At 54.3% G+C, this 21,452-nt stretch overlaps 1 protein-coding gene across 1 annotated transcript in view; it reads left to right on the forward strand.

Moving 5' to 3' along the window:
• Gpr107 (G protein-coupled receptor 107) overlaps nt 1–19,275 on the forward strand; it is a 59,461-nt gene extending 40,186 nt beyond the window's left edge. The window contains exons 8-15 of the mRNA XM_013021282.1: nt 698–771; nt 880–997; nt 1,982–2,112; nt 3,620–3,663; nt 12,280–12,329; nt 13,559–13,642; nt 14,770–14,891; nt 18,642–19,275. Of these exons, the coding sequence (XP_012876736.1) occupies nt 698–771; nt 880–997; nt 1,982–2,112; nt 3,620–3,663; nt 12,280–12,329; nt 13,559–13,642; nt 14,770–14,891; nt 18,642–18,738 (720 nt within the window). The 3' untranslated portion in view covers nt 18,739–19,275. The remainder of the gene's footprint in view (nt 1–697; nt 772–879; nt 998–1,981; nt 2,113–3,619; nt 3,664–12,279; nt 12,330–13,558; nt 13,643–14,769; nt 14,892–18,641) is intronic.
• Nucleotides 19,276–21,452: the final 2,177 nt, after the last annotated feature.

The following is a 21,452-nucleotide window of genomic DNA, read 5'->3' on the forward strand; positions in this document are numbered from 1 at the left end:
CCCCCCCCCAAAAAAAAAGAAATGTACTCATTACCTTGCTTATGTAGTTGTAACCTCTCTATATGGTATTTTCACAATAAAAAAAAAACTTATTAATTAAAAAAAAAGAGTTTCATGGACTTTCCTGCTTGGGCTGGCTTTGAACCAAGATCCTCAGATCTCAGCCTCCTGAGTAGCTAGGCAGGCGTGAGCTACCAGCGCCTGGCTGCTTCCAGTTTTTGAGTGGTTAGTTGGAGATAAGAGTCACAGGGACTAGGCCTGAGCTAGCTTCAAACCACAAACTTGAGATCTTTGCCTCCTACATAGCTAGGATTGTAGACATGAGCCACTGGTGCCTGGCTCTTCTTTTTCTCCTTTTTTTTAAAGAATGAAGTAGTTGAAGCAAGATTATTATGCCTATATGTCCCCCCTGGCAGGCTGGCACCCCGCATAGCATCAGCAGCTGTATGAGAGGAAAAGTTCTTGACTAGAATGTGGAGAAGACCTACAGCATTTGGATCATTTTCTTTTTGTTTTTATTTTTAAGAAAGCATGCAGCCATTTGCCAGAGTGAATTGTTTACTTCAAGAGTAGGACCTGGGCTGAGTGGGGTGGGGTGCTGGGGCACCCCCATCCTGAGTTCCCCTGGGTCCTGTGTGTCATGCAGCCTGGGTGGGTGCTGAGTAACCCTTTCTGAGCTGCATCTGTTTGCTTTCAGATCGACTACCACTACATCTCCTCGCAGGGCTTTCCCATCGAGGGCTGGGCCGTTGTGTACTACATAACACACCTGTAAGTATACAATGTGTGTCACACAAAGCACAAGGCGGGGGGACGCGACTGTGACGTCATTGGGTGTGAGGAGCCTCACTGGGGTCTGCGTTCTGGCTTCTCTTCCAGCTTGAAAGGGGCCCTGCTGTTCATCACCATCGCGCTCATCGGCACGGGCTGGGCTTTCATTAAGCACATCCTGTCAGATAAGGACAAGAAGATCTTCATGATTGTCATCCCACTCCAGGTGAGGGACCCATCTGCTGCTGTTCCCTCTCAGTTCCTAGCAGGGCTCAGCCCCAAGTCCAATCAGAGCAGGCGGCCGCTGGCCTGGAAACCCATTTCTGCCTTTGGGAGTGGAGCTTTGCTTTCTGAATTCCAACACACTGAAACAGGTCCTTGAACACTCTTGGGAATCGCTCGATGGTCACTTGTCTGAATGCCCAGGCTGGATGGAGAGCTGTGGGAAAGCCTCCTGCATCCATTTGCCCTCTAGCACAATAGTCTTCTTTGTGAGGATGCCCAGATACTGCCATTTTATCAACAAAGCATTTCAAAATGTGGAAGGCTTCGGGAAAACAGTTGCGGGAAGAAGCCACAGCTGGGGCTGGTGGGAAGACAAATTCCACAATTGGTTTTGCATTTGAACTAAGTGAGGATTGGATTCTCTGAGAATCTAATAAGTCCTGGATGGAAAGAGAAACTACACTTCAAGACCTCCTCAGCTCCTTGAAGTTGAGTGCAGACCTATGGGGTTTTGATCCCTGCAGGTACTCCTAACAGTAATCTTCAAAAGAACATGCAAATAAATTGTAAATTTCTGCTATGCTCAGAGGCATCTCAGCGAGCATTTGAAACACTTGCCGTGACTGTGGGACAGATCCCAGGCAAAGCTTCGCTTCAGAAGCGGAATCCAATGTGGCTAAAGCTGAGCCACAGGGAAGAAGTGGGGCGTGCGCAGTGTGAGGGGCCTGGCCTGGACTTCCACCCGTGAGGAGCAGGGTAGCTGCTCAGCCCTGGGGCTCAAACTGCCATTCTTGCTGCGCTAGTCTGTGACACGTAGAGACTACATCTTGTAGAAGAGGGTCAGAGTTCCACAAGGGCCGGTGGGACTGGGGACAGCGCTGTGTTCTCAGGCTGGGGTCCGCAGGCCTGGCTGAGCACCCACCGGGTCTGCTGTCGTAGCAGTCACCCAGGCTTCGAGGCCTCCACAACCTCTCCTGTCCTGTAGGTCCTGGCGAACGTGGCCTACATCATCATCGAGTCCACCGAGGAGGGCACGACGGAATACAGCTTGTGGAAGGACTCTCTGTTCCTGGTGGACCTGCTGTGCTGTGGGGCCATCCTCTTCCCTGTGGTGTGGTGCGTAGCCTGCAGGGGGTGTGGCTCACTGCAGTTCGGCTGTCCCCGAGCAGCAGCTGACCAAATCACACAAGTCATGAGGCCCAGGCCACCCCAAACCAATCCTAGGGACCTATGTCTTCTGAGGTCACTTTGCGAGGCCGTGCAGGCCCAGTGCTCACACAGTAGCAGAGTCTAGAAATGAGAACTTAGCAGCATGAGCCTGATCATACACAGCAGCTATCATCTTGGGTAGGAAATTAGTAGAGTTCCCCGAGTGAGCTTTTCTTACCATTCAGAGGGGAAACGAGGGAGAGTGATAACAGCTGGTGCTGGTCTTCAGCGCTCTGGAGGGTGGCTTGCTTCATGCCTAGAATGGCAGCCCATTGGCACCACTTCTGTTGGAAACAGCGTTCATGCCCAGTCGCTGTCTGACAGGAATCACTATCCCTGTTCCATCTCGTGCAGGGTGATGGAAGTTGTTGGTTTAGTGGAAGAGAGCAGGCTGGCAAGGGCAGCACTCCATTTGTCCTTATTGGTCTGGGCCATAGCCATTTGAATGTTTCTTAGTGCTGTGCCCTGCAGCCACCATCCTGAGGTGTGCCAGGCTCTGCAGGCCCAGTGGTGGGAATGGTTTGGTCTTAATGGGATGGGTCAGCAGATAGCCGCGGTGTAGAACGTGGTACAGTCTTCCTTGGTGACTGTTCACATGCCTAGAATGCCAGTCTGCAGCCTCCTTAGCAGTGCTGCTGTCCCCTCCTGAGTGTTAATGATGGCAATTAGTTACCAGCAGAGAAAGGCTCCCTGGAGGCTGTTCTGTGCACTTACAAATCTCAGTGGAGAGCGTTTGTGTGAAGCCACATGTCCAGCTCCCAGACCCAGACTTAGAAATTGGCTGTGAGTCGGGCGCTGGTGGCTCACGCCTATAACCTAGCTACTCAAGAGACTGATATCTGAGGATCGCGGTTCAAAGCTAGACAGGCAGAAAAGTCCCTGAGAGACTCTTTATCTCCAATAAACGACTCAAAAACCCAAAGTGGTGCTGTGATTCAAGTGGTAAGAGAGCTAGCCTTGAGCACAAAGAAGCTCAGGGACAGTGCCCAGGCCCTGAGTTCAAACCCCACGACAGACAAAAGAAAAAAGTTGACGGTGACTTTCTTCTAAGACCCATTCTCCTCATGAGTTCAATGATGTGCTCTTGTCCTGAGCTTGGCCCAGGTGGCCAGGAGGAGCTATCAGGAGGGCTAAATGGTAACTTGCTCCTCACTCCAGCCCAGCCAGATTTACTTGTTGCCATAATTTGATTTTGCCAGCAGAGGGCATCTTCACCCTCACAGACTTAAGCACCATAAATGGCAAAGTGTGGGTTGTCGAAGATTGCTTTGCTTTTTTCTTTCTTTTTTTTTGAAGTGTGCTCTTAAGTCTTGTGGTCTAATCCTTTTGGTTTATAATTGGGGAATTGTACTGGAGCCATAACTAGAGAAGAATGAAAATTTGTCAGCTAATCTCTCTCAATGCTTATTTTTAGGTCCATCAGACATTTACAAGAAGCCTCGGCCACAGATGGAAAAGGCAAGTTTTCCTGGCCCTTTGTGTTGCTTGCTCTCCCTGAGTCTGCATGCCAGACACTCCTGAGCTGGACGATCGGGGAGGTGTTAAGGGCAGGTGTGGGGTGCTCCAGAGACTGGCTGCAGGAAGAGGCTTGGGGGTGATGGCTGCAGAACTGGTGATTCATTTCATTCCCACTCGTGACTGTGATTTTCACCTTCTCAAAGCGGAGTCAGAAAGCAGAGCTCATCACACTTCCCTGGAGGAGCAGGTCTGTGGACGGGGGTGCGCTGCAAAGCTGGCCTTCCTGCCCACTTCACCAACATGCTTTCCAAAGAGCTGGGTCCAGGTTCATGAAGGTGGGACTGAGGCCTGCAGCACCTTCAGAATGACCTGTCATAGCCCTGCACATCTCCTTGTTTTCAGCCTGCCTCCTGAGTCAGGAAGCAGGCCACGAGGCAGCACCATGTGCTTCCTCCACGGGGCTGTCTTGAACCATTCCATGGGCCCAGGCTGCCAGGCATGGCTGGGAACGTGAGGCTGGAGAGCGCACGGCTCCTCCAGCCCTCTGCTGATGGCAGCGCTCTGCAAGGCACCTTGTTCATTAATAGTCAAAAAAAAGTAAGCAGTGGGAGTTCTTTTTAAAAATAAATGGCTTAGCCAGGTGTTGGTGGTTCACACCTGTAATCCTAGCTATTCAGGAGGCTGAGATCTGAGGATTACACTTTGAAGCCAGACTAGGCAGAAAACTCATCTCCAATTAACCACTCAAAAACTGGAAGTACAGCTGTGGCTCTAAGTAGTAGAGCACTAGCCTTGAGCAAAAGAGCTGGGGGCGAGGCGCCAGACCCTGAGTTTAAGCCCCACAACCACACACGCACACACACACACACGATGGCTATACACTTCCAACAGCCATGGTATATACTTGATATATTATTTCATTTAAAAATTTTTGGTCTATTTAGAAACAAATAGCGATTGAACCAGCACTTTATCATGTTAGGCATGTGCAAATGACATATTGTTCCTTGTGGATGAATGAGATGTGTGTGTGTGTGTGTGTGTGTGTGTGTACATGCCATATTTCTTCACTCATTTATCATGGTGGGGCATCTGGGCTGTCTCTCTAACTGGGCTGAATAATGCTGGGCTAACGTGGCTGTTGAGGTCCTTTGTTGACTCTGGATAACACCATTTCTCGATGTTGAATTTCCCTATCAGGTGCGCATGCTGCGATCTGTTTAGGCTCTCGCCAGTTTGTCAGAACAGCCAGTTACTGTGGGCTCGCTCCATCCCCCAGGCTCCTGCCACTCTTGATTCTGGGCTGCCTCTCATGTGAAGATCTTGCCCAGGCTGAGAGCTGATCCGTGTGCAAGTCCTAGTGCCCCTCCCCCCCAGCCTCCAGTGTCCTCTGCCTCCTTGGATTTTGTCTCTAGCCCTTCCCTCGTTGACATTCTCCTCTTTCACTCCTGGTCTGTGGTATCTCCCCATCTGTGGCTCCCTGGTGACACATTTCACCAGCTGCACTGTCGACAGCGAAGATAGCTGCGCCATGTGCTGATGGCTCCCCTAGAGGAACAGAGAGCCCTGACCTGCTTAGAATGGGGTGCAGGAAGCGCCTGCTGCAAACGTCGACGCCCACCTTCTGCAGTAACTGTTGGAGACATTCTTTTTTTTTTTTTTGGTCAGTGATGGGGCTTGAACTCTTGGCTCTAGGCTAGCGCTCTACCACTTGAGCTACAGCGCCACTTCTGATTTTCTGGTGGCTCATTGGAGACAAGAGTCTCACAGACTTTCCTGCCTGGGCTGGCTTTGAACCTCAATCCTCAGATCTCGGCCTTCCGAGTAGTTAGGATTATAGGCGTGAGCTATCAGTGCCCAGCTAGCATTCTTTTTTTTTTGTTTTTTTTGGGGGTCCGGTCATGGGGCTTGAACTCTGGGCCTGGGCACTGTCCCTCAGCTCTTCAGCTCAAGGCTAGCGCTCTACTTCCTGCTTTTTTTCTTTTTGCTTATGTGGTGCTGAGGAATTGAACCCAGGGCCTCATGCATGTAAGGCAAGCGCTCTACCACTGAGCCACCTTCCCAGCCCTCAGTAACATTCTTGAACTTCTGTATTCCCTGTCTTTGCATTTATATAAAAGGCAATCGATTTTTGTAATGTAATGAGTAGGGTTTTTAAAAAATAATTTTAAAGTGTTGAGACCTATCTCTTTCATCTTACATACTTTGATTTTTTTTTTTGGTCAGTTGTGGGTCTTGAACTCTGGGCCTGGGCACTGTTCCTCAGCTTTTCAGCTGAAGGCTAGTGCTCCACTTGAGCCACAGCGCCACTTCCAGTTTTCTGAGTGGTTTATTGGAGATGAGAGTCTCACAGACTTTCCTGCCCGGGCTGGCTTTGAACCTCGATCCTCAAATCTCAGCCTCCTGACTAGTTAGGATTTACAGGTGTGAGTCACCAGTGCCTGGCATTTTTTTTTTCTTACTATCCAACTGCAGACACTGTAAAATGTTTTACATTCCCAGTTGGCAAGCTGTGTTGTAGCTTCCTCACCAGTGTCTTTTCCCTCATCCTCATTCTGACTCCTTCCTGCCCCTCATTCGCTTCCCATAAGGTGGTGGCAGTCTAGGATCGGCCTGAGGTAGAGGCGCGGCAGTGGGGCTCTAGATAGTCCTCACTGTCCTCCAGCACCTGTATAGCGAAAAACTGCAAGCCCAGATGCTCCTTCATGGGAGTTTGCGAGGTAGTTCCCCATGTTTCCCAGAAGGTGGCAGTAAGGGACTTCTTCAGAGAAGAGATGGCAAGCTGGGTGCCATTTCTCCTCCACAGGCACGCCAGCCCTTTGAGAGAAGAAGGGAGAATTAGAGTGGAATGACTTTGAGCTGATCCACAAATGCTTATGTCACTCTGCCCTTAAGATGGTTCTGTTGATGGTACTTCCAGAGTCATGGCCATGACCCCTTATGGAAGCACCCACAGGTGACGCGTAGACATGGGGTACCTGCAGCAGTCGCAGGGCGCCAATAGTGTGCCTGTGCTGGGGGGCATGGGGGCTCACCCTCAGAACAGACGGTGGAGCACAGAGCCAATTGCTGGTTCTATGTGGTTACCTCTGCATGCCTCAGTTCACCCGCCCTGAAGCACAAGACAGCGCACAGAAGGGCAGCTGACTTAGCCACCTTGCTGTCTGTCCAGAATCTCGTGGTGTGTGAGGGCTGCAGGCGGTGTATTTGGAAGCAGTTTGCTGGGGGGAGCTGGACATTGGTTCAGATTCTTTTTGTGGTTGTTGTCGGCCTTGAACTCGGGCGCTGTCTCTGAGCCCTTCAGCTCAAAGCTAGCGCTCTACCACTAGAGCCACGGTGCCACTTCTGGCCTTTCCTGTGTATGTGGTGCTGAGGAATCAAACCCAGGTTCTCATGCATGCAAGGCAAGTGCTCTACCACTGAGCCATGTTCCCAGCCCTCGTCTGACTTTTTTTTTTTTTTGGTCCGGTCGTGGGGCCTGAACTCTGAGCCTGGGCGCTGCTCTTCAGCTCAAGGCTAGCACTCTACCACTTGAGCCACAGTGCCACTTCCGGCTTTTTTTCTTTTTGCTTATGTGGTGCTGAGGAATCGAACCCAGGGCCTCATGCATGCAAGGCAAGCGCTCTACCACTGAGCCACCTTCCCAGCTCCTCTACCTCATTATTCTTATCTCCACCTTTCCCACAGCTGCTCCCGGCACAGGCACTGTGTCGATTTGTCAGGGATCTCCTATTCAAGGCTTTGGTCAGTGTGGCCCCGGGGCTTGTGTGGTCTTCACCCTGCCTTGCAGCAACTGCTCATGACTGTGGAGGAGAGCCTTGTTCCCCCATCCCCCTGCAGGGCCCACCGAGCCAGCGCTTAACTGGATCCCAGGAGGAGCAGAGCGGGAGGTGGGTTGCCAGCCAGGCTCTGCCGTCTCCTCCTCTCCTCAGCTTTTGTGTTGACTTCTTCCTGTTCCCTTGGTGCGCGGCGGGGACAAGGCTAAGAGAAAGGCACGAGGCTGAGCGGAAGGCGTGCTGGGGTGCTGGGATGTTTTTAAGCCGTTCTCTGTGCCCGGGGAAGAACTTGTGGGGAATGTTTCTCCTGCTAAGAGGCTGTCAGGGGCCTTTGCTTCTGCGCGCGCCGTGAATCACGCGGCACCAGCTTCCAGAGCAGCCTGCTGGCAGCTCCAGGGCAGCACCAGCACTTGGAATCATGACTGCATTGCCTTTAACCGCCAGTGGGTTCAGAGCTTTGAGTCGCTGCTCTCAGTGTGACGTGTGGGTGGTATTAGTTTAGGCCTCCCGGAGAGGTGGCCCGGGGCTTGAAGACTGGCTTCTCTTGCGCTGGGAGACTGAGTAATTCACTTCACTTTCACCAGACCTAGGGCGCTGGTGTGGGAGATGGCAGCCGTGTTCCGCTTCCCGGAATGTTTGTCATCATCCTAAGTCCACCTAAGAGAGCCAGGGAGGGGGTGACGTGAGGTAAGGTGCGGGGCAGAAGATGCGGCGAGCTGAGGAGGCCCAGCTCTCTTGCGACCATGCACACTACGCTGGTCGCTCTACCGCAGGCCAGAGTTGAGCGTTCACAGCCTGTCCTGCCTGCCTTGTCACCGTTTTCCTGGTTGATTCAGAGGAGGAGGAACCGGCAGAAGCTCCTGGAGCGAGGGTGGGTGCTGGCCCTCCCCTCCATCAGGTCCTCTGAGTATTCCTAGCAGATGCCGTGGGATTGGAGGCTGCCTGGCTATCTGCTCCTAGATATGCTCTCCAGGTCACTGGGGCCTCCTTTGTTCTGGGGGTGGGGGGAGGCAGCGGGCCTTGTGCTGCAGGCTGCAGGGCTGAGTGCGGGCCTCTGGCACCTCTCCCTGCTCGTTCTTTTACCATATTTGCTGCTGCTCCGAGGCAGGGTCAGAAATAGCCAGGCCAGCTCCCAAGGGAGTCCAGCTCCCCTGGTGGCCAGAGAGCAGCCAGCTGTCAACCTCCGCCATCCAGGGAGATTTGGGGTTCCACGCTGCACCCTGCTTCTTGGCTACTGGCCCCTGGGCTGGCTGCCCTGTCCTGCCCGGGCCTCATAGGGCTTCTTTCAGAGAACCTGGCTCTCCGCACTCCCGCTTCCCATGTGCCCTGGTTTAGCTTCCTAGGGCCTGGATTCCTGCCAGTTGTGGCAGCTGCCATGACACAGTAAATGCCACCTTTAGTGTTGACTAATCCCGTGTGATCCTACCGATTCTAATACTGTACCGTCCAGCCTATTGTGCTGACCAGGAGCCGTCCGCTGCTTGTGTGCCAGCCCCGTAATGGCCTGTGTCTCCTCCATGAAGAGGCTTGCTGTGGCAGCTCTTGCTCAAGAGCTTCAGCTGCAGAGGCCTGATCCTTGCCAGCAGCATCCCTACACAGGTGCCGTACCTTGGCTGGAAACCACTGAAGCTCTGTCTGTTCCCAAGGTCCCTTGGTCCAGATGGCATGGCACCTGGGCGTAGTGGCATTTCTCTGCTGTGCAGGCTCACCAGTGGGGATCTGCAGCCTGCCTCCTCGGGAGAGCATTCAGCCCAAGAAGTATGACAGTGGCAGACGATGTCAGGAGGTGCTGGGGTGGCGCATTCTGTGCACATTCCTGTACGTGACCATCAGAATCTCAGGGCCTTGGCCCACATTGTCCTCTGAGAGCCTGCTGGCTCCCTTCATTCTTTCCCCCATGGAAGGAAAGGAAAGAGATCATCAGACTGTACCTTAAGACTTCTTCCATTGCCCTGCCTTGTCTCAGCCACACAGTGCCGGCCTGGTGAGACTGATCCCCGCCCTGTCCACACCCCTTTCAGAGGGCTGCTAGGCACCAGAACGTCTGACTCCACTGGGTTCTTACTTTTGGTTCTTTCTCTTAAAGCTCCCTGGGCCCCTAAAACCAATGAGGTGGGCAAGTTCAGGCTCTTGGCCCTACCCACCAGGCCCTCTCATGTTTGGGAGAGCCTGTTCTGCTAACTCACTCACCCTGCTCCCGCGCCTGCCCGAGGCCTTCTCTCAGTTCCTCTCTTTCTCCTCCCAACCCTGGTGCTGAGATGGGGAATGAGCCTTGGCTCTTCTCTGCATGCCTGGCAGCTCTCAGGCACACCGGGAGTCTTGTTAGGATTTATTAGCAAGCAAAGTTCAGAGATCACCTTTCAGATATTTGAATCATTCACAGAGGAAAAATTGTTGTTCACGTTTTCTTTTTTTTTGGGGGGGGGGTCCGGTTGTGGGGCCTGAACTCTGGGCCTGAGCACTGTCCCTCAGCTCTTCAGCTCAAGGCTAGTGCCCTACCACTTGAGCCACAGTGCCACTTCTGGCTTTTTTCTTTTTGCTTATGTGGTGCTGAGGAATCAAACCCAGGGCCTCAGGCATGCAAGGCAAGCGCTCTACCACTGAGCCAGCTTCTCAGCCCTGTTCACGTTTTCTTGTTTGGTTGTTAGTGGGACTTGAACTCTGGACCTGGGCACTGTCCCTGAGCTCTTCAGCTCAAGGCGAGTGCTCTACCATTTGAGCCACAGCGCCACTTCCAGTTTTCTGGTGGTTCATTGGAGATAAGAGTCTCATGGACTTTCCTTCCCAGGCAGGCTTTGAACCGTGATCCTCAGATTTCAGTCTCTGGAGTAGCTAGGGTTACAGGTGTGAGCCACTGGTGCCCAGCTGTTTTTCTTTTCTTTCGTTTTGTTTGGTGGTGGTGGTTGTTTTCAGAACTGGGGTTTGTACTTGGGGCTTTAGATTTGCTAGGCTGACACTATCACTTACCACACCTCCACCCCAGATTTTTGCTGGTAATTTTGGAGCTAGTCTTTCTCAGACTTTTCTGCTCAAGCTGGCTTTGAAAACTACAATTCTCTAGATGTCAGCCTTCTGAGGTGCTGACCCACTAGTGCAGAGCTGGTTCAAGATGTATTTGCTTGTGTTGGAGGCTGTACTTCTCATCTGGTATCTGGCTGTGTGGCAGAGTGGGGTCCTGGCCAGTCCTCGCATTGAATGTGGCCATTGGAGCAGAAGACACAGATGGGTCATAACAATGGGCACTCTGACTAGTCAGTCCAGTGCATCTTAGCTCTACTCTCTGTGATGCCTTGCTCACCCCTGGATAGAAAGAGCCATCCTTGGGCCTTTCCCCGTTGGTGCCATCTACTGGGTGTCTAACTCTGGCAGGGTGGAAGCCCTGACTGCCAGGGACCTGCTTATACCCCAGGCCTGGCACAAGTCAGGGGCTGGTACTGTGTAGTAACTTAATGCAACAAAGGGTGAGAACCAGATTTTAAAAGTCTCCCAGTAGGGTTGGAGGTGTGGCTCTGCTAGCAGAGTGCTAGCCAGTGAGCAAAAGCCACAGGTACTGAGTTTGAGTTGCGCGGGGGGGGGGGGGGGGGGGGGAGATTTCAGACCTTAAAAAAAAAGTGGGCTAGGAAGGTGGCTCGGTGGTAGAGTGCTTGTCTTGCATGCATGAGGCCCTGGGCTCGATTCCTTAACACCACATAAGCAGAAAAAGCCAGAAGTAGCGCTGTGGCTCAAGTGGTAGAGTGCTAGCCTTGAGCTGAAGAGCTAAGGGACAGTGCCCAGGCCCAGAATTAAACCCACGACCAGAAAGAAAAAAAAAAGTCTCCCGGACATGTTTCAAGAGATACCATTTGGTGATCTGTGGACTGTGATCCCCCTTCTTCCCGCTGCTGTGTGTGTATGCACACGTGTCCCAGCCCATCCCTGCTCTGGGCGTGGGTGCTCAAGCCCTGACCTAGCGCCAGGATTCCTCGGAAACCTTCCTGAACTACTCCCCCCACCTAATGGATGCACTCGGTTTGTAGGAAGTCCTTTCACAACTGGTAATCACCTTGAAGATAATTTACAATTCCAGGAATTTCTCTCCTAAGCTTGGTTACTCCCCACCACCACCACTCCCCCCCCCCATGGTAGGGGGAGGAAATCCAAACCTTTGCCACCCACAGTCCTGTTCTTAAGCGGAATCAGTAATTGAATGCTGTTAAGCAAAATTAATTTGCCTCCTGCAGGAGGGTTGTGATGAATGGAAGGGTGGCTAATGGGGAGGGAGCCAGGCTGCCCTCTGCTCATCAATATTGAATGGCCGTGGGCTGTGTCAGGAAGCTGGATATCCTGGCTGGGCTGACCTTGCCTGCCCCTGGCAGGCTGCATTTAAACAGCTTATTATGAGGCATGTAATGGAAGCTCAGGTCGAATTTGCAGTGCACCTGAGGGTTAATTGAATTTGCCACGTTGGTGCCTTGGTTGGTGGGAGCTTGCCCAGATGGCGCCCTGGGCAGCCTGTGGGGGGCAGCTCTCCCTCCAGCTCCAGTGGTAGGGCTCTGGCACTGGGCGGTTTGGAGGCCTGAGGGATATCTAGTGGTTTCTGTGGTGGGGTGTACCCCGACAGCAAGGGGGTCCTGAGTAGCACCCGTTCTGCTGATGCATGCCCCCTTCCTTGCTGATGGTGAGGAGAACTACCCAAGGTTTCCTGACAGGGACAAGGTTTTGAAAATGAGAAAGTCCAGGTGCTATGGTACATGCCTGTAGGCCCCAGCGGGGACTGGGGCTGGAGGTAACTTGAACCCAGGAGTTTAAGAAGTTAACAAGCTTTTCCTTTTCTTTCCTCTCTCTCTCTCTCTCTCTCTAGCTGCTATTAACTTAGCGAAGCTGAAACTTTTCAGACATTACTACGTCTTGGTGAGTAAAACAGGAACCTTCACCTATCAGTGAGCCAAGCAGAGATGTGGTGGGAGCCAGTCTGCCGGCTCCCTGGACTGTCTTCTTGTGGGAAACACAAGCCCGGAGTATTTGTGATGTGCTGTAACTACTTAAAAGAGTACTGCGTGCTGGGTGTGTAGACGGAATCAGCAGGAGTGTGGCCTGGGCAGACCCTCGCCCGCAGGCAGTCTGCCACCTGCTCTCCTGAATCCCTTGGGAAGCAGGGTGTGCCTTGTGATCCCCGCAGCCTTTCTTTTCCCTTCTTTCCCTTTTCCTTTAGGAAGCTGCTTTCATACCGTTGAGATAACATTTCTCATACTTTCGATTAATAAGGATCTCTCTTACAAGGCAGGCCTGCAGATTTTGCAAAACCAAGCATTGGACAGCAAGGGGCATGGTCGCTCCGTAGCATTCCACCAGACCAGACCTCTAACTTGTGAGGGCTGTGATTCCATGCAACGTGTATGATGTGCATCTTTCAGGTGTTCACTTCCTGACTCCTAAAAGAAGTTTCCAGGTCTCCTGTCTGTGCTTATAGCATTGACCACCTCTGAACAATTCTGTCCAGAAACTTGAGTAGCAAAATAGAGTTAGACAGTCCACCCCACCGCATGGGTTTTTATGTCATCCTCCAAAACAGGTGTTTTGGAGCCTTTCTTGACACTCACAGTGCACATAATGCCCTTGCCTGCCTTCACTGCGAGCCTGCCTGGCTGCCCGAGAGTATCGGGTCAAATGCACAGTCTGCAGTCAGACATGGAGTCTCCATCCCAGGGAGGAGAGATGGAGGCCTCCTCCCCAGTCCTGCATGGTTTCAACCTGTCCTAAGTCCTCAGTGTTTGCACCACTGCGGACGATGACACCAGAAGGCCACGTAGCCCTTGTGGGGCCTTGGTTTCCCTGTCGTAACTTCCAACGCTTCCTTCCAGCCTCTGTGATAGGAAGCCGAGGGTTCGCTTGTGGGTAGATGGAGAAGGGGTCACCCTGCCCTGGTAGTGGCTGTGGTCAGTGTCTCAGTCACCCAAAGACAGTGAGTCACAGTGGCTCTTCCTGTCTGAAGCATTTATGAACTAGCCCTATGTCAAACGATTTTCTTTGGGTAATTCCGTTTTCTTTTTCACAGTTCCTTTGTGAAAGCTACTTGTTGGGGAAAAGAAACGTATTGTGGTTTCTGTTGATTTTTCTCCTCGTTGCTTTCCTCGTCCTAGATCGTGTGTTATATATACTTTACCAGGATCATCGCGTTCCTCCTCAAGTTTGCTGTTCCGTTCCAGTGGAAGTGGCTCTATCAGGTAGGCCGTGTGCTCAGGGCATCGTGGGGTCTGGGCCTAAGCTTTGAGTCTTAGGATTGCTTCTGCTATCTGGAAATAACCATGAAGACCTCCTGTTGCTTCTAGTCTACAACTAAGATTAGCTGTTTGTCCAGGAAAGCTGCTGGGGTACATGAGAAATCTGGAAACAATTATACTATTGGTCTTGCTTTTTGATCTTAAAAGTCTTTGAAGAAAAAAAACCAAGTAGAGAGAGTAAGATTTGCCTAGTGTAATTAGAACTTAGATGAGATGTAGCCTTTTCCTTCAGTTGTAAAGCTTAGAGTAGTTCAGAATCCAGAGCTCCTTTTCATGCTGTATTATTATAATTACTATTATTACTTTTTTTTTTTGGTCATGAGCCTTGAACTCTGGGCCTGGGTGCTATCTTTCAACTCAAGGCTAGCGCTCTACCACTTGAGTCACAGCACCACTTCCGGTTTTCTGGTGGTTATTTGGAGATAAGAGTCTCATGGACTTTGTTGCCTGGACTGGCTTTGAATTATGATCCTCAGATCTCAGTGTCCTGAGTAGGATTACAGGCATGAGCCACCAGCATCTGGCCTAATCGTAACATTTCTTTGCAAAATTATAGAACTGATTAGCTTGCCAGGGGAAGCCACCAAATGATTTAGAGACCTTTGGTTGTTTTGTTGTTTTTTCCCAGAGGGAGGCGGTAGTGCTGGGATTTGAACTCAGGGACTCACACTTGCTAAACAGGTGCTCTACCCCTTGAGCCATACCCCCAGCCCAAAAACCTTTGTTCTTGAAGAATTCAACTCAATGCTTTAACCACTATAGATCAGCAAGGGTATTAAACAGTCTCCTAAAGGTACAGTGCAGTTGAGCACGGTGGTGCCCACTTGGAACCCTAGCACCCAGAAGGCTGAGGCAGGATTGTGAGTTCAAGACCAGCCCAGTTACATATTGAGACTAATTTTCAAAACAGAAAGTGGGAGTTCCCTGAGAAGACTAAGTAATGCCTCTTCAGTGTCAGCTCAGAGCTGGAAATGCTGCGTTGGTAATTGGCGGGCAGAGACGCTGGGGAAATGTCGGATTGTTTAGTTCCGCTGCTTTCTGATGACCTGGGGTGGTTTTTAAATTCACAGCTCCTGGATGAAACAGCCACACTGGTGTTCTTTGTCCTGACGGGGTGTAAATTCCGTCCAGCTTCTGATAACCCTTACCTGCAGCTGTCTCAGGAGGAAGATGACCTGGAAATGGAATCCGTGTAAGATACCTTCCTCCCTTTCTTCCTTTACCCGCTCCCTTTGTGTGGGGAAAGCAGCCAGCCCTCCCACACCGCTGGACAGGGGCACGAGCCCTCCTGGCCAGCCCCTGCTCCCAGTGCTGTGGGGCCAGTGTGTGAGGACACAGCTGACAGCAGGCTGCCAGGCCCGCCATTGGGGGCTTCTGCCTGGAATCATCCTCACGGTCCTGCGAGTCTGCCCCTCCCCCAGTCACCCTGTGGCAGGGGACTGGCAGCTCACAGCCTCTGACCCCTGCGTTACAGGGCAGGGCTCTGGGGTCCTGGTTTTGGGGAAAGGACAGTCGTTTCCCATGATAAGTGGCGATGAGTGTCTTTGTTTGGTGGCTCTGAGTCTGAGGAGCCGGGTCATGCTGTGTTTGACGGTCAGGTCCAGCCTGAGGTCCCTCACGCTGCCAGGAGCTGCTGTACTGCCCTGGCCTTTTGTCGTTTCACAGTTCAGAGGCAGAGGCTCAGCCCACACTGAGCCCTGCCTGGCTGCCAGGGCAGCTGGCATTTGACAGCTCTTCATGCCGGCTGCTCCAGCGGGGCCCAAGGGAAGCCAGTTCTGCAGGGGGACCCTGAGAGCATGTCGCTGTGCAGAGTAAGAAAGCATGTCTACCCACAGTGGGGACCAGCAGGAGCCCTTGGCACAAGTAGCAAGATCTGAGCACCTGCCTCGCCCTGCTGGCTGGTGAGCAAGCCCTGTAGCTAACTGAAAACAGCATGCTCAGCCCATGCTGTACAGACACACCTGCGGCCTGGTGGGCTCTCCGTGGCCAGTGACCTGCCCCCAGCAGCATCCTCCGCTGGACTGAACGGCAACGTCATGGAGGAGTGCCCGGCCCCCATGTCTGCCTCAGCCCTGGGTGATGAAGAGAGGCTGCGGAGATGGAAGCTTTGGTGTGCTGTTTGCTTCTCTCTGATGGTATTTCACAGTTCAGCAAAGAGCCTATGTGTGTTCATTCAGCGAGGAAGATGAAGGGAGCGAGGAAAGGTGCCCATGCCAACAGACTTGGGAACTAGAGCGAGGAGAGAGGCTCAGACCCTTGGTGTGGCATCAGTTTACCCTCCTGGGACGGGAAGAGCACTTCATCACAAGTGTTTCCTGGCTTCGTGGCAGGAGGGAGGGAGGCCCTCGCTGAGGAGCAGGTGTGTGCAGGGTGTGTGGCATGACCGGGGGCACGCATGCACTCGGCGAGGAAAGTGAATCGGGACGTTCAGGGACGTTCGTTCGGTGTTTCTCTTTGGAGGGACAGAACCACAAGTGCCCCCGGACTGCTTTTCTGTGTCTCCTTGGGCCTGCCCATGTTGCGGAGAGGCTTGTAAAAAATTCAGCAACCTGAAAAGTATTGGATGAGCTTTTAAGAAGCAGACTCGGTGTAGCGCCTTCTGTGCTCCGCACAGCTTTAATGCTCTCGTTATTTCTGTCCCTTGGGAAATGCCTGGGTGGGCCCAGGGCCAGGACATTGCCTCCCTGGGCTCTCGTCCAGAATTCCATCCTCGGGACAGTCATTGGCCCTCCGCTGCACCCCACATGCTGAGACTCCAGACATCATCCCCCAGCCAGGCCCTTCCATGTAGCAGCTTTAAACACAGCTATGCCCAGGGCTGCCTCAGCCTGAACCATCCGACAGCAGCCTGCAGTGGCCACTGCTGTGCTGCGTGCGGGTGGTGGTGGTGGTGTGGGCACTGGTCCCGTGTTGGGTATGGGCACCTTGTCCCCTTCTGGTTTGCGTGGAACCTAGCACCCCAGGGAAGCACTGTGAGGCTGCTGGAACCCCACTGCACCCACCTAACCTGTCCCCATACTCCTATCCCCTCCCTAGTCTCCAGCTCCAGTCCCTGCACCTTGCCTGGCTGCAGGGTCTCCTCTCTCCGTCTGCCCATGTTCTCTTGAAACTGCTCTTCTGCATCTTGCCAGGCTTGCCTCTCCTGCCTTCCACATTGCATTCACCCTGCCCCCACCGTCCCCCACTTTACTGGGGGCCAGTCCCCTCCCTCTGCTGACTGTGTCCTGAGCTGTGTCAGCCTGTCAGCCTTCTCTGCTGGCAGATGCCCTTGTCCCCGTGGCGAGCGTGTGGCATGCAGATCCCCACCTGCCGCTGTGAGGGAGGCCCCAGCCCACAGAGGATGCTCTAGAGCAGCAGCCCCAGCCGCACAGCACAAGCGGGCCACGGGGAACCCACCCCATTTGGGGTTAGGTTGGGAGGGGGCGGAGCTTGGAACAGCTGTCAGCCAGGGGAGGAGCAAGAGGAGGACAGGGGGTTCTTGTGGACAGGAGCAGAGCTGAGGAAGCCCAAGTAGTCATGGGAGCGCGGCATGATGGAGGCTGGCGGGGGGTGGGACAGCTGGCCCAGCTCAGCACTGGACAGCGCCTGCACAGACCTGTCTCTTCCAGGCCCCTGGATGCAGAGGGCCTGACCCTGGGCCCATTAAGGCCATGAGGTCCACCTGTAGGTGCAGGGCGCAGGGAGGGCGTGGCGGCGGGGTGGCCAGTGTGGAGCTGGTGGCGGGGTTGGTTTTGTTGATTGGGAGAGCAGGCTGGGCAGGCAGTATCCGTGGGCCTGGCTGTGCAGAGCTTGGCCTCCCCCGTTCCTGAGGCCACCGAGGCCCACGCAGTGTTCTCACTGCTCACCTTTGTGGTTCCCATGGTCTTCCTCGGTGCCTCACACTGACGGCCCAACGAGGCCCCCTGCTGGAGCTCCTGGGTAGCAGCCTGAAGAAGGCAGCACCTGTGTGTGCTAAGACCCTGCACCTTCTTCCACAGTTGGGGCGCAGTCAGGACGCAGCACCAGCCTCTGAGGCTGGCCGGCACTGGCCTTTCTGACTGGGAATCGTGTGTGGCGGTCAGCCTGCCCGCGATGTGTGCCACCTACAAACTGGGGGCTGTGCAATGCAGGGAGCCAAGTACTGGCTGTGCGACAGCCGCCGCCCAGCCTGGTCACACAGCACATAGCACTGGTTCCACAGCCCAGAGCCCACAGGCTCGCGCCTGCCATCCAAGCTCCTCAGGAGCCTGAGATTGGAGGATCACGGTTCAAAGCCAGCCCGGGCATGAAAATCCATGGGACTCTTTATCTCCAATAAACCACTCAGAAAACCAGAAGTGGTGCTGTGGCTCAAGTGGTAGAGTGCTCGTCTTGAAATGAAGAGCTGAGGGACAGCACCCAGGCCCAGAGTTGAAGACCCACGACTGGCTAAAAAAGAAAAACAAAAAACAAAACTGGTCCGCAGTCAGCAGGGCGCATTTCCCTGTTTTCCCTCCCTCACCACCATTCTGGAAAGTGAGTTCCTTATTAAGCTCAGAGAGGTCGAGTGACCCGGCCAGCACTCCGTAGCCAGCCAGGAGAGAGGCTCGTCAGAAAACTCTGACGTGTTTTCTTTCTTTAAAAAACAAAAAAAACTGGAATGGTGATTTGAGGACTGCTTCTGAACTCAGTACTTTGCACTCCTGCTTAACTTGCTTGCTTATGGCTGGTACTCTACCACTTGAGCCACGCCTCCAGCTCAGCTTTGCTGGCTAATGGAGAGGGAGTCTCACAGCCTCCTAGCTGCTTTGCAGGTGTTCGTGCTCAGGCTGGCGTTGAGGTTCAGGTCTCAGCCTCCTGGGGGGCTAGGCTGACAGGCACGAGTCGCCGGCACCTGGCCCGACCTGACTGCACTGCGGTGGCGGCGCTCTTGGCTACAAGACCTGTGGCTTCCCTAATTGGCCTGATTTCTTCCCTATTTCAGAGTGACTTCGTCAGGAGTGATGGAGAATATGAAGAAGGTCAAGAAGGTGACCAACGGCAGTGTGGAGGCCCCAGGGGACTGGGAAGGCACCGCCTGACAGCTGGCCCCCAAGCGCTGTCAGAGTAAACTTCTAATCCTCCTTAGTCCTATTGGTGAGCAAGAGCAGGTCCCAGCCGTGAACTCTGGGCCCCTCCGGATGGTGACCGCGGAGCTGTGACCAGAAGCAGCGCCGGGACACCTCCTCAGGCTCGTTTGGGAAAACATCTGCGGCTGGTCACAGACAGCCAGGTCTGTCCTCCGGGGGGAGGACGAGGAAGAGGGTGCTTGTCTTTAGTTGACCTTTCTCCATTGGCAGTCTGACTCAGGCCTGGTGGCCAAGGGCAGCACAGAGACCTGGGGTGGGGAGCGGTGGCATGTCTGCCCGGCGCACGGCGTCACGCGGGGGACATCAGCTGTCCAGGAGGACCCCATGTCCTTGAATTGGGGAGGGGGGACAAAAATGCCATTCTTGTAGAAAGCAAGGTGAGTGCCCAGTGCAGCCAGTAGCGTTTGCCCGTTTCCCGACCTTCCGTTGCCCCAGACCTTGTTCCAGGTTGTGACAGTGACAGGGAGCTGGCCGCGGGCCTGGCCTGCTGTGTGCCTCAGGCCACGATCCTGGGATCCACCCTGCTGTGCAATGGGTTTTCTGACCAGTACCACTCCATACGGGGAAGAGGTGTATCTCTAAGCCAAAAAGTGTCCCGTGGGCTCTCCCTGGAGGCCTGCGGTTGGCCTCCCTGTCGCTTGTATCCTGTGACCAGAGTACAGGAGAAGCAGCGGAAGTCTCCTTCGGGAGCAGCTGGGGGCAGGAAAGGTAAGGCTAGAGAAACACTGAGTGCGGGCAAATTGGTGCTGAGAAGCCGGCAGGACCTGGGAGGAGAGCACCACAGAGGACTGGTCCCCAGACCCCACACAGCATTTGCTGTCAGAGTCAGGGGTGCAGACCTCTGAGGAAGCAGAGGGTCTCGTCCAGGCTTCCATTTGAAGAGAAGAGGATGCCGTGGCAGCGTCCGAGTGAGAGGATCGAGCCCCGTCCCCTGTCCCCTGGCACAGCATGGGCTCCACGGCAGCCTGCTGGCTTGCTGGTGAGCTGCACCTGCATCAGAACTGGGCCCTCAGGGGTACACTCAGGAGCCCCAGGAGTTATGGGGGTCTCCCCACCCCCACCCCATGCTGGCCTATGTCCTGTGTGGCTGGTGAGGCACATCCAGAAAGCACTGAATTGTCTTCCTTTCGGTCTCGGGAAGGGTACGCTAGTGCACGTAAACTTGGAGCTCTGTGACAGGAGGCGGGAGACTTCCATCTCCCAGGACATGTGCTATTTCCTGCCAGCAGGTTGTTGACTAGATAGCTAGCAAGAACACCAGGCAATGATGCCTCACCTCCAGGGGGGCTTCCTGGAGGTGGAGGCATGGAAGCTAGAGAGCGCAGAGAGAGAAAGGGCCCAGCCCAGACAGGCTGCAGCCTGAGGACTTGCAGGGGAGCCTCCCCACATCCTGCATCTGCGTGCCTGCATGCCTCTGCACTCAGTACCGCGATGGCTGAATGCAACGGCTCGTGTCTCGCTCTTCTGGAGCAGAGCTGAGATCAGGCTGGTGAGGAAAACCAAACACCAAGTTCCGATGGGAAAGTGCGCTCACACTCTCCATTCTGCCCTGCCCACGGCTTCCTCCTGGCCAGCGCTGAGTAGCTGTGACCCACCAGCAGCTGCCCAGCGCCCGTCTTCCGGCCGCCTTCCTGGTCTGCCCCAGCCCTGGGCCCAGCAGAGCCCCATGCCAGTGGCAAAGCTGGGCAGAAAGCTGGGGCGCGCATCCGAGCCCCTGCGGTATTTATAGTCTGGTGTCCTCCCTCTCCCTGCTCCCAGAGTGCTGTGCACTGTCCAAATGACAGCAAGCGCCAGCGCCGCCCGCCCTGCCCTCGCTCAACTCACTGGGCCTCCGCCACACGGGCTGCTCGCTGTCCTGCAGGGAGCAGCTTGCTCCATGCGCGGCTGAGTCAGCTCATTTCCTTTCAGGAACCGCCCCCCCCCCCCCCAGCAAGCCACGGCAGCACCCGGCCCCTCAGGTGCCAGGGCATTTGCACGCCCTGGTTCACAGCCTCTCCCTCTCCTCCCTCCTCCCCTTAGCACTCCCCCTCCTTCTTTTCCCTCCTCTTCTCCCTCTCCTCCCCTTCCACTCTCCTCTCTCTTTCCCCCTTCTTCTCTCAGCTCCTCCCTCCCTCCCCTCCCCCCTGCACCTATTGATTGCGATTGTGCCTTGCGGCTCCTCCTCGGGAAGGCCTGGATGCATTACAGTGCCTCCCCAGGCAGCTGTGCGCAAGCGCCCCGCAGGAGAGGGTGCACCACGCCGCAGCTCGGGACCACTGTCGGCTTCCCGCGTCTGAATGCCCGTCCTGCGGACCAAGAAAGGGTCCGCACATGGCATTCTGCCACGCCCCCCAGGCATGTTCCTTGAGGAAGGCGCTGGGAGCCTGGGCTGTCGGCTGCAGTTCTGGCCCAGCGCCATCACCAGGGGAGCAGGGAGTTCTTAAGAGCCTCACGCCTCCCCCCCCCAGCTGCTGCATTTCAGGGGAGATGTCAGCACCTCCAGCCCTGCATCCGCCCTTCCCGTGCCCTCTGACCCCTGGCCCAGCCTCCCCACAGCTGATGGCAGCTACGTCTCCCACGTAGGATTCAGTGTGCTAGTGCCTTCCCTTAGACGCTGACCCGGTTCCTCTTGGTTTATGACGAGGTATTTCTTTGGAACAGACCAAAAGTTCTAAGAGATCGCTGCA

This window comes from Dipodomys ordii, unplaced genomic scaffold (assembly GCF_000151885.1).
Source record: "Dipodomys ordii isolate 6190 unplaced genomic scaffold, Dord_2.0 Scaffold55, whole genome shotgun sequence".
Classification (NCBI taxonomy): domain Eukaryota; kingdom Metazoa; phylum Chordata; class Mammalia; order Rodentia; family Heteromyidae; genus Dipodomys; species Dipodomys ordii.